Genomic DNA, 18,957 nt, shown 5'->3' on the forward strand with positions numbered 1-18,957 from the left:
TTTGGCATTATATGTGACAAAAACTGAACATTTTGCTGTAATACAAAAGAAGAATACTTTAGATTGTGGGTGCAAGTATCTTATGCCACTGTTCCCAAGAAATTAATCTAAGCTAATATTGACCACAAATAAACTACCAAAACAGCTGGGGAAATTCTGGCTTTTCCACAGTTAAACAACTTCTGTTGTTGTTAAAATGTAGGATTCATGAACTGAATATAAACCTGTCAGAGAGCTGCTGGATGTAGACAGAGTCGCTCATGCATTTGACAAAGGTTCAGTAGAAAAAATTGTCCCAAGCCTAAATTTGTTTCCGAATAACTGGAATTTAATAGCCAGTCTGGTCTCAGAGGAGATGTGCACAGAGGCTGCCAGAGCAGATTCAAGGTAAGACACTGGAAAATGACTACTTTTGGCAGTGGCATGTATTTAACCCTTATTACCAATCTGGGGGAGAGTGTCTGAGCACACAGGAGTTGGGCATTAGAAAGATGATCTCTAAAACGTTGCAGCAAAAATATAATAAAATGAAGGACATTTAGAGTGAACAACCCATGAGAGAAGGTGCAAAATATATTGAACTGGCTTCAGATGGAAAGCGGTATTATTGCTGATCTGAAGCCTTGCAGGATTCGCAAGCCAACATATTGCAAAAGAGCCTCAAATTGGTTGTTAGGAAAAAGTGCCTTCCTGGGAAAAAAGGCCTTTACTTTTTACATTTATGGGAAGGAGGGAAAGGAATCCTACAAAACTTGACAATTATCCTTGCTTTATCAGAAGATGCTCCTATGAGAGAGAAGCTCATGCACATCAAATAATTTTTGCTGTAGACAGTACAACTGTCTGAGTAATATCTGAGAACAGACTGCAGTTTACTGAACATGTGTTTAAGTACTTTTCACTAAATGTTAGGTTTAATCATGTAATCTCATATTGCCATAATTCCCTGTCTAAACGGCTGGTGAAAATAATGTAAAAACCTCCCTAAAACCACTACTGCAAAGTCAGTCTGTGATCCATATTCAGCACTTTCCAGCTCCAGAATGACTCCACTGAAGTGGTCGTCACTGATAAATAGAAACCTGACAAGAAGTATATTTACATTGCTAGAAACCACCCCTAAAAATCATCAGATACTTGAAATCAAAAGAGACATGGCAAAATAATTGATACAGTTTGTATTCTCCTACTTCAGGTAATGGTATTGTACATCTCTCATAGTAGAAAGTAGCTGTATCTGCACTGCTGACAGAAGATCTGTTTGCATGTTCTGGCTCATGTCCTCAAGCTTGGCCTCTTCTAGAGCAGTTTTGGCCCGGACGGAGCCAGGTTGATTGACCCAAGACAGCCAGGGCTTCAACATCTGACAGTGAGGATAGTGAGGGTCAAGGCTCGTTCTTGTTACTCAGCCCCCCTTTTGTTGGTCATATGGCCATTTCCAGGAGTAGTAGTGTTACAGTATGTGGTTTTGCAATAGCTATACCAATATTTTGTTTTATGGGGATAATTAATTGAAAAAAGAGGTGTTTTATAGGAGGACACTTTAGAAAATGTTTTTCTAGAGCAGCAGTGAAATGTAGTAGTTTAACAACAGAGAAAGCATATAGTTGGTAACCTGCATGAAGGTTTGACATCTCTGGTCTTATCTGATACAGCTTTTCCACTTGGTTCCTCACTTCTTTCACTTGTTTCCCTACTAATCCCTTTCCCTTCAGCTCATCCAAGACAGTATTAAGGAGATTCTGGTATTGCATCTAACTCATCAAAATCATCCTTGATGCACCTATGCAGGCAGATGCATATATTTAACCGTAGGTTGGCACTGAACTTGAGACTTATTTGGACCCAGTGATGCTCTTTTCCACACAAACCTTTTGTTTCTGCTGAAGGAATTAGTTTAAAAGAAGACAACAACAATGGTTTTTCATGGGCTTAAATCCCAATGTAGATTTCTTTGTCACTTGTACTCTTTGTTTTGCACCTTTTTTTGTGCATCTGTGCATTACTGTATGGCTTTAGAAATTCCAGTTTTATCCATGTCACAAATACTTGTGTCAGTCAGATATAATGATGACATGGTATGACAAGTGTAGAAGCTTTAACTTAGTCATAGCCACTTGGCAAAGCCATTTTCTGGTGGTTTTAAGTGCAAATAGAAAAGTTGCTGCCTGTTTTTCCTGTGCCTTTTGGGACTTCACTTCAAAGCAACAGGGCATGAGACATGGAGGCAGTCATATCCTGACAGCAGAAATCCTAGATGCATTACACCATCGCAATTCCCACATCCAGATCAAGAATTAGAAAGGGAGGCAATTCATAACATGGCTATTATGTAAAATATATGCACAAACCAAGGCATTGTGTACATTAGTGTAATTATCCACTGCTGACAATGGGTATGCTGGTGCTGAATGTGATTAACCTGCAAGCGCAGCCAAGAACTATTCTTGTTTCAGAAAGCCCATGTGAAACCTGCCTGCTTGTGAAACTGTGTTCAGTGCTGCTTTAATTACACACATTGCTGACACACAATGTCAATAACAAGCATCTTTGCTGCTGTAGACAAGGGGAAAATGTAAAGATGCTGCAGCGAGCCAAAGCTTGAAAGCCTTCACTTAGCTTGTATGGACAGGATTTAAACTACTGGGGAAACTTTATGTCTCTGGCTATTTATTATTGCATACAACATGTTCTTGGAAGCCACTCCACATTGAACAGCAGTTAAACCCATCTGCTGCTCCTGAATTTTCATTTCATTCACAAGCCTGTTTTAAAAGTATTTTTGGACTTATCACCAATGTGCTATCAACTCTTTATTATTCTGTTGTAAGCTGGTAAGAAGACTGATTCAAATTTTAAAAGAAAATTGTAGCCTCCTATACATTCCTGAGCTTTTCATTGAAACTTGCCTTCCCCTCATTGTCTGATGTAATTGAAATTTTTAGCTTAAAAGAAATTATTTGCTACAAAATTTCATCACCTCACACTAAATGCCAATTTTAGTGACTAGTAATTGCATACGTGTAAATTCTGCAGAATTCATCTAGTAATTACATCATTGGCATAAGGAACAGACTGGAGCTTAGCATTGTGATCACAGATACTGCTCGGTACATTGAAGTTCCTGTAACCGCAGTGATTTTTTTCACTGCTTTATTTAAAAACGCTGTTGCAATTTTCGTTACACTTCTCCCTATGTTCGTGTTTCATTACTGTTACTTGGCATAGCAGTACTTCAATGCTCTCTACATAAGATTAACAGGAACTTCGTAGCTCCTTGAGGTTTTAATGAGATCTTCTTCACCCTTTTTTAAACAGAAGCCTTTATTTCCTCAGTTTTCTTTGTGTGGCTGACTCGCATGATACTGTAAGATGTTCTTGTATGAGGGTAATTTTTGTTGGACCAAGAGTCTTCCGAATATTTACTGCTGATTCTTTTTCCATGACACTAAATTGACAGCTGATTAAGGCTTCCCATACTATATGTGTACTTGAATCCTTCTAGAAGTGGAACACTTGGACACCAAAACTTGTTGTCTCTAGGTCTTGTGTAAAACGTTGACTGGGTTTTTAAAAGTGAATTCTGGCAATGGATCACAACTGTGATGGTAGTTCATAACATTTAGGGTAGCTTGAAACTTTTATTATTTACAATTTTTATTGAATTAAAGAGCAGCAGATTTTGATTTTCTATGCAATAAACCCCCCAAATCTATATGTAAACTATATATTTATACTCAGTTATAGCCAGTATCAATGACAATATCTTTTAACAAATAGAAGACCTCCTTAAAAAAAAGAAGACTCTGGGGTGAGATTCAGTTGTCTAAGATAGGCATCTAGTGCTATTTTAGATGTCCTGCAAGATCTGAGATGTGCATGTGGGTGTCAAAAATGACAGAAGGAAACCCATACCCTTCTGAAGCAGCAGCTGGTGACAGAGTGATACCTTAGTGCAACTAATGACACAAGACAGCTTTATTTGGGAAACTCAATCACCTTCAGGGTTGTCACATTGCTAACATACAATATGATGCCTAGGAAGAATGCTGTTTACAAATGCTATCTCATTTGCATTTGAGTAGAGTTTATTCAAAAGCCTAGTCTTACAAACAAGATTGCATCTCTGCATTGTATATCCACTTAGTGCCATTCATAAAATCTTGACATCAAGTATATGTATTTCATTAGCACAAAGGAATGTGCCTGTTCTGTTAGCTGACTGTTAATCATCTGGTTCCCAATTAGAATTGATGAAGATACTAGGGAATAAACTTCTCATGTACGAAAGCTATGGAGTCATAGCATGGAGGACTGGAAAGGATTTGTTTCAATGTTTCAGCACCCTAGCAGTTTCATCAGATTCTGTTCTCCATGGAGACAACTGATCACTGTCCCCATTTAATTTCCTGTTTTCAGCTCTTCCTGGGTTGTGATTTCTAAATCTTTCATCACTCTTTTTCCTCTGTTTTAGATTTCCTTTCTCTTTTTCAGTACCTATATTAAAACACCATGCCTCTTGAATGGTACAGTTATGTGTGTGTCTCATCATCAATGGTTAGGTCACAATAGTTATAACCCATGTCCTTATACACAGCAATCATTCATATTTTGAAAGAAGGCCAACTTGCAACAGAACCACACCCCTGGTTCCTCCTTGGTGAATGATCTTCACACAGATTTTCCTTACTCTGCGTTTTCGCATTTGCTGTTTGCTCTGTCAGAGCAGTGCTTACTGCTCTGTAAGCATTTCTTCTATCCGTGTTTATGAACCTACACATTTCTTTTCAAAAGTCTCCAGAACCAAATCCACAAACTAAACTACATATACAGAAGAAGCTTGCTGTGGTCAAAATGCATCAGCCCCAGTGGATTTATCCATTAAATGCCTCCCAATTGGCTTGGTCCTAATGTATGGAAATCCATGGCCCCTCATTACACTATAATCTAGATTTTGCAGTGTTAAAAATACTACCTGTGTGAGCTTGACTGAATATTCAGGCCTCAATTCATCCCAATTCACTGAGGTGGGAATGCATCCTCCAAGAAGTGAGTGCGTTTAGGCCCTGAACCATTCTCAGGAGTTTCCTGTGTCTCAAAGCTCTTATAGCTCCTAGCTAACACATCAAAATGCCTGAAGTTTGACAACATCAGTATAAACCTCAGTTCTTAAGAATACTGTTGTATGACAGCAGTAATCAATTTAAGTGGAGCTAGAACTCCCTTTTCCTTAAACTATACTTAAAACTAAAAAATGTTATTCCCTGATTTTTTGACAATTATTAATAGCCATTCTTTATACCACCAGTGTTTCATGACTTCCCTGAATCACTTGTTAGCCTGCTGTTTTTATGCTTGTTATTTAAAAAATGACTTCATCTTGCAGATGAGAGTGAAAATTTGTTATTTTTTTTTGTTCTCCTTGTTTTTAAAAACTTGTATTCTTTAGTAATATAGAAACAAAAAGTCTCCTAAGTAATATACTACAAGGTGAAGGTTAGTATTACAGAAGCATCATAATGAATATGGCCTTTGTAAAAATGCTTTTCAGTACCTTAGGTATTAAACATTCTGTTAAAATAAGCTATTGGATGCATTAGTACAGACAAGGTAGTTTTGCTATTAACAAATATTGTAATCCTTGTGACATAAGTCTCCCTTTTACTGACAGGGCTCTTCCATATTGTTGCAGTTTGTTGAGAACTCATGTATTTTATACAATGGCATTGACTAATGCCGAGGTGGGAACCTGAATTCATTGCACATTTTCCATTTCACAAAAAATAAATTGTGTTCATTAAAAGCAAATGTATAGACTCCTGCCGTTAAAACTTCACTAAGTCATTGTGATAATTAAAGAGGGATTTAAAATTTAGAAGCAACAGACTTATTCCTAATTTTAGTTAGAAAGAGGTGGACTGTCAAGAGAACGTCTATTTATTCCTTATAGCCTTTTTGCTTGATTTGCTAATAATTAGTATTGAAATTGGTAGATGCTGCACACTAAAAATAAACTGAAATACAGTAGTAGTGTTAATTCTTGTAAAATGTATATCCTTTGCTTGTTCTCCCTTGAAGGATAAATAGCTATTCAATAGGTACTTATAATCAATAATACATGCTCATATTTTTAATATTATATAATATAATGCCACTTCATTTTTTGTTAAAAAGTCTCTGGGCAATTCAACATGTGTTAACACCAATTTACAGCTTGAAGGGAATAGATGACATGCCAGATTATTTTCTAAAGCAGTTATAGTAAAAATGAGCTCCTAGCCCCAACAAAACAACCTGGGAAGCAAACCACACAACTAAGCACCGTATGCAAACACGATGAAAAATCTGAGTTTGGAACGTATCCTGAGTAGATGTCTCTATGTACTTCCAGAAAGGCCAAGAGGAAGAAAATCCCACAGGTAGAGGCCTTCAGCTGGGACCCTTTCCTGAAATGGAATGGACTAATGCACAGGTGAGAGTAGTGAATTTAGCTGTCAGAAATAAGCGAGGAAAGGAAAGAGTTTCTGGATTGATGCTTCATAGTTTTGCAATTGTTTTCCTCACCAATGCTCCCCCAGACCACAAAGTATTTGTTTCCAGTTAAAAAAATATTGAATGCCTCAATGACTGCCAAGATGCTGTTGCATCTAAAAAGCCTCAGCTACAAACTGATCAAACTGAAAACTGTTTGGGCTATTAGGAAAACAATTTGGCCTCACCTGACTTTTGGAGGAAGTCCACATTGCTATGGTAGTCAATGGAGAGACTCTTCCTTAATGCAGTTCTTCTAACCTGTTTTGGATATCTCCTATAGATGGAGGTGAATCTTGCCCTGAAAATTATTGTCTCTCTTCATTACCTAGACATTCTTAATGATCAAACAATTTAGATGTAAATGTCTAGAGTGTTGATATCTCATGTGGTCAGGAAAACTCCATTGTTGTGCTTTTGAAATTTCTTTTTATCATCTGTTGGCCTTGTACAGATGCAATCAGTCTCTGAGGTGTAACAGGCAGGAGCAACCTGGGATACAGAACAGGAAGACTAGATATACTTATGTTAAATAGTGCTGCTATCATGGACCTGAAGAGACTGAGAGATAAGAGGACTGTTAAAGTTTTTTTTGGTTGATTGTTGTTTTTTTTTTACTCAGAGAAATTTTTCAGTAGAGGAGTTGTAATTGAAACCAGTAGTACAAAAATCTCCAAACCAAAGTGCAAGTAACTCTGTTGCACCGGGATACTAACCTCGATAAACTTCTGTTATCAAAATATTCAGTTTAGTTTATGTTGCATTTGTGTTCTCAGTTTTCAGTATATGACCTCCTGCCATTATGATAATAGATGTGTGAGAAACTTGATATTTTGATTGTTTGCCAGCAGGGTCCTTTGCAATCTCAGGAGGAAAAGAATGCCGTTTAAGATAGCAGGATAATGCACGCTAATGGAATATTTCTGATAAAAGTAGTCTAAAGTGATATACTGCTCATGTTCAAATTACTATTCTTTGATTTCAGAGTTAACAAGACACTGGGATAAACAGGGCAGATAGAGATTCTGAGTGACCCTTGCACAGCTCTCTGCCAGCTGGACATCCATTTACAATGGCTAAGGATGTCTAGGTTATTTTCCTAAATATAAGGGCCAAAAATATGTGGTACTTAAGGTGGTAACCCAGGTTGAATTCAGTGGCAAGTATAATGGAAAAGAACTCTTTATAGTATCTGGACACTTGAATTCTGCCTCCTAAGACTCTGCGTAAGGTTTAATGAAGCTTATATCTTGGTTTATTCTGGATGTATATAACTAATTTTTAATGCTTTTTTTTTTTTTTTTTGTAACACCAGAAAGAAGAAATAAAGCTAGTCAATCACTGTCACAATTAATCATGTCATTTATTCATGCAAAGATGAACAAAAACTCTGAAACCTCTTCACTACTGAGTGGCACACAGTAGGAGGAAAGTGCTGTTTGCTCCTTAACAAGCCCATATGGTGGTAGGAGATCCAGTGTCCCTACTATGCAAACAGCACTGAATCTTTAAAAGCATGTTAAACAACATCTGCCACTGATAAAATAAGTAAAGCAGAAGGCTCATTACTTGATGACTTTCACCTTAGAGCCTTAAGGAAGGAGGCTGAAAAGACCTGTTGGAATATTAAGTTCTAGAGAGGTGGAGTGTGAGTATCATGCTATTATTTTTACCTTTGTTTTTCCAATAATGCTGCACAGCATATTAGCTGTATGTCAGCCCTGGAAAAAATATTGGGAAGATTAATGAGGTTTTAACTAAGAAAGTAAGCATAAGAATAAATTAATGGTAGGAATAAATTCATGATAGTCAGCATAGTTCTAAAACAAAGCAATTATGTTAGATAAACTTCATTTCAGAATAAGAATTTGCTTGATGAATGGTCCTGTGTTGTTTAAGTCTTTTGTAAGGCATTTGATTTAATTTTACTTTGTATCTAGTGTAAATAAATAGCAGTATAATTTATCAAGATAATATTCCTTCAGGACTGACTTAAGTACTAGTCAATGAGGAATGAACTTTACACAGAATTTTTGAGGGACAGTCTTCCACAATTCAGAACTGGATCTGGACAACATATTTTAATACTTTCACAAGTAATTCGGAAGGCAGCATGGATTCCTGGATGGTAAAATTTGCAGATGTTGCAAAGATTAAAGAAGCAGGAAAAAAGTGGACACAGTAGTTGGACAGATAAATCAGCACCTCCCATATGAAGATAGGCTGAGAAAGTTGGGGCTGTTCAGCCTGGAGAAGAGAAGGCTGCGTGGAGACCTCGTAGCAGCCTTCCAGTATCTGAAGGGGGCCTATAGGGATGCTGTGGAGGGACTCTTCATTAGGGACTGTAGTGATAGGACAAGGGGTAATGGGTTAAAACTTAAACAGGGGAAGTTTAGATTGTATATAAGGAGGAAATTCTTTCCTGTTAGGGTGGTGAGGCACTGGAATGGGTTGGCCTCCATCCCTGGCGGCGCTCAAGGCCAGGTTGGACAAGGCCTTGGGTGATATGGTTTAGAGCGAGGTGTCCCTGCCCATGGCAGGGGGTTTTGGAACTAGATGATCTTAAGGTCCTTTCCAACCCTAACTATTCTATGATTCTAATCCAGCTACAGTCCAGCCTCTTAAACAGAGGCCACTCAAACAAAATTATTATTACCTAGTAGAGAAGTATTACACAGCCAGAAGGAAGCAGTGCCAGCCGTGCATACACAGAGGGGACCCCTACAGTGGAGATAAGCAACACTAAGAATGTTCCAGAGGAAAGAATAGACAACTCAGCACGGCTTGTACTATGAACTTTGAATGTTAAAGAAAAGGACTAAAAGTTAATTATAAGGAGGTGGTTTCATTTGTATGTGCAGTGAGGTTAAGGCAGTATTGTGCCAGGTTTGGGATTCTATGCTTTCAAAATACATTAAATATATATCAAGAGAGAGAAAAGAGACTAGAGTAGAAAAAAAATTTTCTTCCAGAGAGAGCTAGGACTTAATGACAATGTATTCCTTAGGGGAGACTGGGAATAAGAAGATTCTTCAGAGTAGCAAAGAAAAGCAGAATATGTACACACCAGGGCGAAAGCAAACAAATGCTGGGCAGACATTTTTAACAGTGAGAATATAGGACAAATTATCAAAGGAAATGGTAGATCTCAATCTTGTTATGTTTTCCAGATTAGATGCTTTTCTGAAATAGATAGCACACTTGAATTTAAGACAAGTTACTGTTAGTGTTAATGCTTTGCAGTACATTAGGCTAAACTTAATGATATAATGGTACTTTCTACCTGAAACCCTGAATCTTTTAGGTGCCTCTTCCTTGCTCCAGCAGAATCAGCAAAAACTACTTCGGCACAGGAATGTAGAATTAGATGATATGGTCGAGGGAGATTCATCTCATATGAGTAATGCAGTTTATCACCTTCTTCCCCAGCCACCAGTTCAAATGAAGAAATGTGGAGCCATATTACTTGGTCTAATGAGAGCATTTACTTCCTTTTTACTTCCTTCCTATGGATGAATGGAAGCTAGCACTGCTTTTCTCATTTTATGTTTTCGTTGAGATTAAAATGCAAGCTGAGACTTGCAGCTTGCATTTTAATGCAATTATGAATCAGTCAGACTCTGTACAGAAGCTAGAAGGCATGCTACATGCAGCTAACTTTTGCAGTTTTGCTTTTGGCCTCTTACTTGAAGAGTCTTCTCATAATAAATAAGCGACACTTGTATTCTTTGTCATCCACTCTTCTGTTATAATGCTGCAGGAAAAAAAGTCACAATATGTTATGAGGTCCTTAGGTTCTCTTTGTTGTTCTTTTGCTGGAGATACATCTTCTATTTTTTAACTCCATAATACACCAGATCACATAAAAAGCTCAGTACAGCCATCTCCTGGCATACGTGTGGAGGATGAAGTTTGAATCCTTCCAAGATCCTTGATTTCTAAATTAATTTTCCTTCATTGATTTGTAATCCAGAATATACAAATAATAGCTAAATTTTGATTTAAAAAGCAAGGTTTGGTTGAGAGGGCTTTATGTCATTTCGGTGCTGTGTGACTGTCTGCCATCTACATCTCAGTAGACCTAAAATAAACTCCCTTTGCTTATTCCCATCCTACTTACCCTATATCATTCACTGGGAGAAAGTGACTTTCCTCTCCTGCTTGGCAAGGATGGAAGGGTCCGTTTTTCAATTGTGAAGTCTTCCAAAGAAACATGCTCATGCTTTTTAGTTCAATTCAGCAGCAAAGTCTGTCTTTTTTTAATGTCAAAAAAAAGAAGAATAAAATTCAATGGCTAGGTAATTAGGGGTGTAAGACTTTTGCCAAGGCCTGATGAGAACTGTTAAGCAATGGTTTATTGTCTGTTGTCTCTTGTTTTGCACTCAGATTGCAAACTCTCTAAATTTAGCCACTCCATTTTTTCATTCTGGATTTGCTGAAAACTTTCAACACTGGAATTCCAGTCCTTAACACTGACACTGAGGTGTTATAGCAATGGGTACAGGACTAGCCACTAATCAGGAGTTAACTTGCTTTGCATAATCTTAACTGTTCAATTGGGAAAAGGGAACTGAGCTGCTCTACTCCTTATTGTAATGTGAAAAACTCAGTAGAGGACACAGACAGACATTGATTCTCAAACCCTGATTGCATTAAAGTGGAATTTCTCTGATGTACAGATCCACTTCCTTTGTGTACTCAGGGACATATTTATTAATATAACTATTTCTTTATCCCCTGCTAAGATTTTAGAAATGAGTCTTTGCTTTTGCCTAAATACCCCTATAGAACTATGAACTCATTTCTCTGTGAAGAATTCTTGTGCTGAAAATATTTCATGGTTATCAGGAAGTCAAATTTTGCCCTCAGTACCTTTTCATTATTTATGATTACTCATGAGTAGTAGAAGAGTTGGAGGTGCACTCTGTAAATTGTTTTCTCTTTCCTCCTGATGTCGGTTGATGTTCCCTTGTGGTCTCTCACATGGATTTTGTCAGATATTGCTCAGGATATCCAGTTTATCATCGCTATGTAGTTGACCTCCCAACCTCTCAAGTTGAGCAGGAGAATTTGCTTCCCCTCCAATTCAAGCAAACGATAATGCTTCAAAAGACTTAAATGAATGCAAGTTTTTGCCCACTATTCCTAGATGAAAAAACACTTACAAAGGTGGACAAAATTTGAGAACCTTTATGACCAAATGTCTTTCTTCTGGCTTTAATGCTACTGAAAACTGTCTTTACTGTTAAGAAACAGGAAATTATTAATATTAGAAAGGAACACTATTTGTGGTCAATCTTTCAAAATAAAAGTCATCATTGATATTTCATATAATATTAGAGAAGTAATTATATGAACTGCCTGTAGCAGCCCCTGCAGAAACATTTTTTCTGAAATGATTTATTTCTATACCCCACTTTTCTGCATGGAACTGTGTTCACTAAACCTTCCATTTACCAAACCTGAACCCTAGAGTCTTAAACAATCTTACATCTTCTTTGCAGTCAGCAGCAAAGGTAATTGCTGTTTTTAATCCTCAATTAAGTAATTCTCAGATACTTTCCTGCAGAGGTCTAATACTTTTATCCAGATAATTTAAATCAAATATACAGTAATGATTTTGTTTAATAAAGTTGAGGAAAATAGTGATAACATCAGTATTCTGTACCACTTGCCTATGTTATATGGCGTAAAGAGCGCTGAGTTTGAAATTAGTTTTTAAACTAGTTATTCTTTACTTTTTCCACTCCTGCGATGTAATGCAGAATGCATTGTTTAATTTACAGCCACAGAATAGTTTGGGGTTAAGTGTTACAGAGGCAGTGAAGAGGTTGTTCTGCTTTTAATTGATACTGTGACCTACATTGTTCCCCAAGGCACCACAGACATTTTTCAGAAGAGTCTCTTGTTAATTAGAATTGTACTCTGTGGTGCTGGGTCAGTTGTTATTTCCATTATAGCAGCTTTAAAAACTAGAGGGGGTTAGTTCACATTAGGTTAAGATTTGCTGTGGAGCAAATGGTAGCTCATATATAACTGTTTTCTGAGATGACGGTGGCTTCAGTCTCATGCTCCCTTCTGCACAAAACCCCATAAAGTCTGAGGGTTCCAAGAGGTACCTGCATAACTGTGCAGTTGCTGAAGGCACTTCCTGCATTCTTCAGAAATGAAGCCAAAAAGAGCTGATTATTTGTGTCAGTTTAAATTCCCATAGCCTCCTGTACAGCAAATGTGTGGTCCTGACCATCCGCTAACCCTGGTTTCTGGGAGAAACCCCAACCTCACTGCAGTGATGAATATACTCCCTATTTCCTCCCAGAGGAGACCACGTCCATAATATGTCCTGTGGTCCCTAGACCATCTGTCTCATGGTAACAGTGAGATGTATATTGGTAACTTGGACGAAAGACAGCTTACATTATTGTAAAGAAGTCAGCCTTTTTTAAAAGAAGAGGAAATTTATTTCTCATCCCTAGCCAATAAAACTTAAGAATTGCTACTTTTAATTATAGACCGCCTGCATTCCCTTTCTCTCACAGAGAAGCTTATGTGATCAACTTGTAATATCAGACTGTTCTTAACTTCCTTGAGAGGTTTTTGGTTTCTGCTTCCCCCACGTCAGACATGATATTTATTTTTGTTTATTTTTTTAATCAATTTACTCTGTCTGGAATTTCTGGATTATCTAGTTATAAAGCCAATTGAGGTTGGATAGGCATCTGGCTATCATGAAAGTTACAAGTGCTTCCCAACTCTGAAAGACTGATTCAGAGCTTCCAAGGCTAAAAAATCAAAGAAGAGCAATCTTTCTAATCTTGCAAGTTATTAGACAATCTTTAAATTATTGCTTGAACTCATCATTACACAGCAGCAAGGAGCTGAGAAACTCAGCTTCTGAAAACTTCAGGAGCCTGAAGTCATAATCTGCGTTCACTTTTTCAGATCTTTTCAGTTTTGCAGCTAAGGGTAGTTTTCCTTGAGAAACATAAGTAAAGTGCTTTTATTGCTTCTGGAGTCAACATCCTGACTACTTTAAAATGTTATTTATTAAAGTTAGAAAGTTGGGATATCTCTGATCATTGGGAGTGATGCACGTAATTCTGTTAGCTCTAAGTGTAAATTCAGAAATTCATCATCATTCAACATGTAGCTTAAGGTAAAATAGTTATTGCAATGGTAAAATCTTTCTGGAAAAGAAGCATGTGGTATCTTAAAGTGTACTATGTGCATTTACTTTACATTGATGCCTGCTGCCTATTGAAAACTGTCCTATTTAGTTGCAATTAAAAAGGATTGAAGTGATTTTTCTCTTTGCTTCAAACTTGCAAATTTTCAATTCAGAAAAGCACAAAGAAATTGTGAAATACGAGGTATATTAAGAGTGTCTTTAATTTTATTAGTGACTCATGCTCTTGCTGTGGATAACTCAAAGCCCTTTGACTGCTTATATAAACTGTTTATAGGAGGTTTACAGCTATAAGTAGAGTTCTTCTCATATGTGGTTTGAAAAAATATTTCCCAGAGTAAAAGTGATCATGGTAAAATTATGTCAGAGTTGTATTTTAAGGAATCTCATATCAAATTCTACTTTTTCTTTCTTGGTGCAATAGAGAAATGTAGAACTTCCCATAGCATCAAGTGACCTTGTCTATTTTGAAAACAAAATATTTGGTTTAAATTTTTTATTGATATTGAAATCCAGTTTAAAACATATTTTTATTCTGACCCTTTATTCAGTGAAGTACTTAAAAGAGACATAGGAATTAGTAGATAATTTGGAGAATTTTACAGAACAAAAAGAAACAGGTTAAAAGAAAGAGCAAACTGAATTAAGTGATTAACACACCTGACCTCAGCTTCTACCATGGGCGACTTTTATTCTACAAAGCATTTTCACCCACCCTTAATAACAAAAAAAGTAGTACTTTTGTTGGGAAAAAATATATTGTCCTTGCTACCAAAAAAATTGTTACTGATTGTATTACAGATGAGGAATGACTGAGTTTAATTTAATCTGTAGCTAAAATGTAGATGTTTTAGACATCAGGAAGCAGTTTAATCCCATAAACCATGGAAAATTACGATACTTTTGCACATTCAGCATCCTAGCATGAGCCAAACATGAGCCAAGCAGGCCCATTATTCCAACTCTATTTAATAAAAATAGTTACTCAACTGTCTAATTCAAACAGAGAAAACCCAGAGAATTAAGAAAATTATACTTTTACTATGGCTTGGTTTTCTACAAGTCAGAGTACATTGTTGAGACATAGAATATGTTATAGCTTCTTTACTATGTAAGCCTTCAGTACTGCTGCAGGTTTTAATTATCATTGAATGAGTAGGCTTAGATCTTCCCACACACACATATACTTGTAATGTATTCTACTTATTTAAGCACAGTTATGTCTCACTTTGTCCATAGGTATTTGAAAATTGCATTTTTTGTTTTGACAGATAGCATTTCTCACAGTTACGTCTTTATAACCTTACAAATGGAAGCAAAATATAGCTCAGTCTAAATTTCCTATCTTCAATGTAATTTTTCTCCTTCTACTGACCTCTGAAAGCCTCTATCCCATTAGAAATAAGCAATTCAGCTCATTGAACTATATTTCAAGTGCCCGAATTCTTCCATTTTGCTTAGAAGTTCTGTCAAAAGAATTGACCTTTTCTTAGCTTAAATTGTTCATCTTAAACTCCACAGAACTTCTGGATCCCAAATTTTCAAAGCTCTCTTTGAAGGTTTCAAAAATAATAAGGCCTGAAATTATCACTAAAATAATATGGGCCCTGTACCACCTGCTTTAATGCTGAAATTAGTTCTACTTTGAGAGGGAGTTGAATTACAAGACACAGGACACTTCCAGCTCAAATTGTAATTCTATAACTTTACGATACTGTGACTTGCACTAAAATTAATTAGGGATTGATTTTGAAGAGTGAAATTATAGACTAAGAACTAGACATTGTAGGCATCCAAATTTAGAAACCCCATCCCATGTTTCTTAGCCACACCTCTGTCATTCTTAATGTTTAGTTCAGCTTCTCCTTTTCTCTCCTCTTCACTCCTATGGCACTGAGCTATTTTTTCTTCTAACTTTGCTGTATTTTGCCATTTTGTTTTGTTTTTGTCTTCCCTTCCCTGGACTTTGAAAAGTCTCTGTTTGCCATACCACGCTATAACCTTTTTATATTATAGTTATGCCACTGATGGTGCAACTTTCAGATATTATTTATGCCGTGAAGTATTTTTTCTGATATAATCTGCATTTACAATTCATATAAATGCATCTTTTTGTGAAACTGAAATCTTAACATCTAAGCTAAAGCTTCAAAAAGAAAAAAAAACATAAAATCTTTTTCAAGCAGTTAAGGCACTTTTCATTAATGAGAGCAAAGTGCGCAAAATCAACTGTTTTCAGAGAATATTTTTCCTGCTATCTTTGTAGCTGTTGTGAAAATAGAACTAGAACATCAGGCAATAGTGCTACAGGAACACAGAATAAAAAGGCAGGCCTTTTCCCAAATAGCTTCTGGATTATGTAGAAGAAAAATGAAAAAATAAGCAATGTAGGACAGAGTAGATACAAAGCGTATTAAGAAAACAGCAACAAACCCTGATATTTTAAATTAATTATTACTGAAAACCCCTGATGATAAAGCAACGTCTTTGTGGGATTTTGTGTTTTGCTGTCAGCTTTTAAGAGCTATTCCTGGGAAGCCAGTGGGAAACTGAACTTGCACAAGATCCAGTTTTACCCTTGTTTCGGAAGATCTCTGAGCGTTGTAACATGTGCAAAAAGAGTTGCTGTTCACTTACAGAAGGGGTCCAAAAATGCATACTGGAAGTGGCCACATGTTCTTAGTGTACCAGATGCTTGACAAAAGGGATAAAACTTCTTCCCTGTCCATTCTGAAGAACGTCAACACCATTTTTACCTCAGTATCACGTGTTTATAGGGGACAAAAAGTTGTTTACACTGTGATAGATGTAGGTTATTCTCCCTAGGCCAGGAGGTGGTATACCAGCCTGAAAGTGTGCTAACCACACACGTTCTAGGTTCTCACAGTTCTGATAATAACTGGTTTTCATTTCTTCTGCAGATGAATTAACAGGGCATTCATAAGGCTATTTCAAGCAATAATGGGGTAAAAAAGCTTGTTCTATAATAAATGGCTAAATCTTACTCACTTTTCCCCAGTGTGACAGAAGGAAAAGAGAACTGTAATTTGGAGGTGGTTGGAGTCTGGTATCAGCAGGTAGAAATTTCACCTACATTTACATTGTATAAAAACCTTCCTAAGACTTTTGAAACAACTGGATGACTTCTTGAGTTCTGAGTCAAGACATTTCTTTAAAATCTTTTCAGGGTTTGCTATTTGCTACCCTTCTTCCTAGTAATTCAACAGTTTGAATTAGGTAATTGCTGAGCAAATTCCAAAGTTGTTCTGTGAATGTCAGCTCTTGTCTTCTTTAGCTGCTGGGAGGTAGGTAGCTTTTGAACAAGTGGTTGATCAAAAAGGGTGAAACCTCTCTTCTTACATTAGCTTTCTAATAGTACTGCTAACTTTTTCTCCCAGGTGTGTATATCTATTGCTAAAGAGGATGACTTGGGGTAGGAGAGAGAGTGATGATGGGTATATTGGGGCAGAAGAAAATGAGAGCTTGATGGCCAATTAGAAAAACAAGTGAAAAGACTCTATAGAGAGGCACCACATAAGGAAGAGTGAGTCTGAAAAATGTGAAAAAGGTATGTCAGTGGAGGAAAAGCAGGGAAAAAAGGGCTTTAATAAATTGCCTATGGAATAAGTGTCTATGATTTGCTCAGTAGAGGATGTATAAAATTAACTGGTTGAAGGTTCCTTCCTCTTCCTTTCTTAGTTTTGTGTTCAATATATTTCATAGAAATGCAACAATAGTCTGCAGCAAGGTTAAGACTGAACCACATCTAAATCCATAGAGTAGCTTTTGTTCTTTAATGTGATAAAATCTCTAGGCAAAGAGCAGGACTGAGTTTTGTTACTGTTTTAGAGCAGTTGAAACCAGCAAATTCACATAAGATTCAGGTTTGAAAAGTCAAATATGATATTTTCTAGCCATAGAATCACAGAATGGTTTGTGTTGGAAGGGACCCTAAATCTCATCCAGTGCCAATCCCTTGCCATGGGCAAGGATACCTTCCACTAGAGCAGGTTGCTCCAAGCCTCATCCAACCTGGCTATGAACACTGCCAGGGATGGGACTGCCAAGGCTTCTCTGGTCAACCTGTGCCTTCATATTTAGTTATTATAAGGACTTTGAGTTTAAAACTTAAGTCACATCCAACTACTGTGCATAAGCACACTGCTATTTTGGTACTAGAAATTAGTAGGTTTATATGCCACAGAGGCCCCACAAACAGCAATATGACATATATATTTTTATTATTCCGGCTTAATTTTTAGGTTAATTGACAAGCAGAAATCCTCTATGCCCTAGAGTTGTGTGTGTTGTGTAACTTGTCCTTTGTAGAGATCTGTCTCCATAAGATGTAAGTTACTTTGTCGGTCTTTTTGAATATTCTTTGTTTGATGTTTTTTGAATAATGAATTACTAAAGAAAAAGGTAGGCTTCATAAGTGAGGGCTCACCAGGTTCATGCAAAGGGACTGTTCCTGAAAAATCAATATATGGGACATTCTTACTGTTTCTGCTGTTCTATGAATTTTCAGATCTCATAAACCAGATTGTCTTCTAAAGATAAACATGACCCAGAATCTCATATTCTAGTTAAATAACCCTAAGTATTCATTATCCAAGCAACTGTCTGTGGTTCTTCAGTAACAATGGATTGAAGAACTCAAAACTGACTTGAACCCTATTTTTAAAAGTACATGAGAACTCATGCCCTTGACATCAATTTTATGCATCTCAATGTGATTGGTTTTGGTGCGCAGGCTACACAAATGTAAGGAAACAGGCAATTGCAATGCATTCTTAGATTGCTATAAATAAATATGTTTTCCCTTTTTAAAGCTAATTCTAGGACAAAAGAGCATAAAGCCCTATGTTCGTAATTTTGTTTGTGAAGGGAATATTTAAAATAAATCACAGCTTTGGAATAGTACTCCATATTACACTGTCCTTCAGGCATCTCTAGGAAGTTAATAAGTGTCACATAAATAACACCAGAGGCTCTTGCATTTAATGTTATTGAATGGGTTGGAAGATTGCTTATTAAGAACAGTGGGTTTCTAGCTGTATTTTATGTTCAGAAATGAGCTAAATTATTTGCTCAGAATAATTTGATTAGCCACCTCATTTTTCTTAAATTTAAACATTTTAATACAGGTGCATGGGACTTTTCAAATGCAAGTTAGGACAAAGTTCTTTAGGAGTGGAGAGAAATAAGTATCCTCACAGGCCTGCAGATGTAGCTCAGAG

The 18,957-nt window shown here is 36.8% G+C and overlaps 1 protein-coding gene across 26 annotated transcripts in view; it reads left to right on the forward strand.

The window, feature by feature from the left end:
• Positions 1-18,957, forward strand: part of DLG2 (discs large MAGUK scaffold protein 2) — a 1,002,605-nt gene that overhangs the window by 394,597 nt on the left and 589,051 nt on the right. For 18 of the 26 annotated variants that reach the window (XM_061343348.1, XM_061343335.1, XM_061343334.1 and 15 more), the window contains one exon: positions 6,392-6,472. The exons of the other annotated variants lie outside the window; for them this stretch is intronic. In XM_061343348.1, coding sequence (XP_061199332.1) covers positions 6,392-6,472 — 81 coding nt within the window. The remainder of the gene's footprint in view (positions 1-6,391; positions 6,473-18,957) is intronic. 26 annotated transcript variants of the gene reach the window in all.

Source organism: Neopsephotus bourkii, unplaced genomic scaffold (assembly GCF_033783945.1).
Source record: "Neopsephotus bourkii isolate Nb327-2 ecotype Australia unplaced genomic scaffold, CSIRO-AGI_Nbou_v1 NB_1825, whole genome shotgun sequence".
NCBI lineage: Eukaryota > Metazoa > Chordata > Aves > Psittaciformes > Psittacidae > Neopsephotus > Neopsephotus bourkii.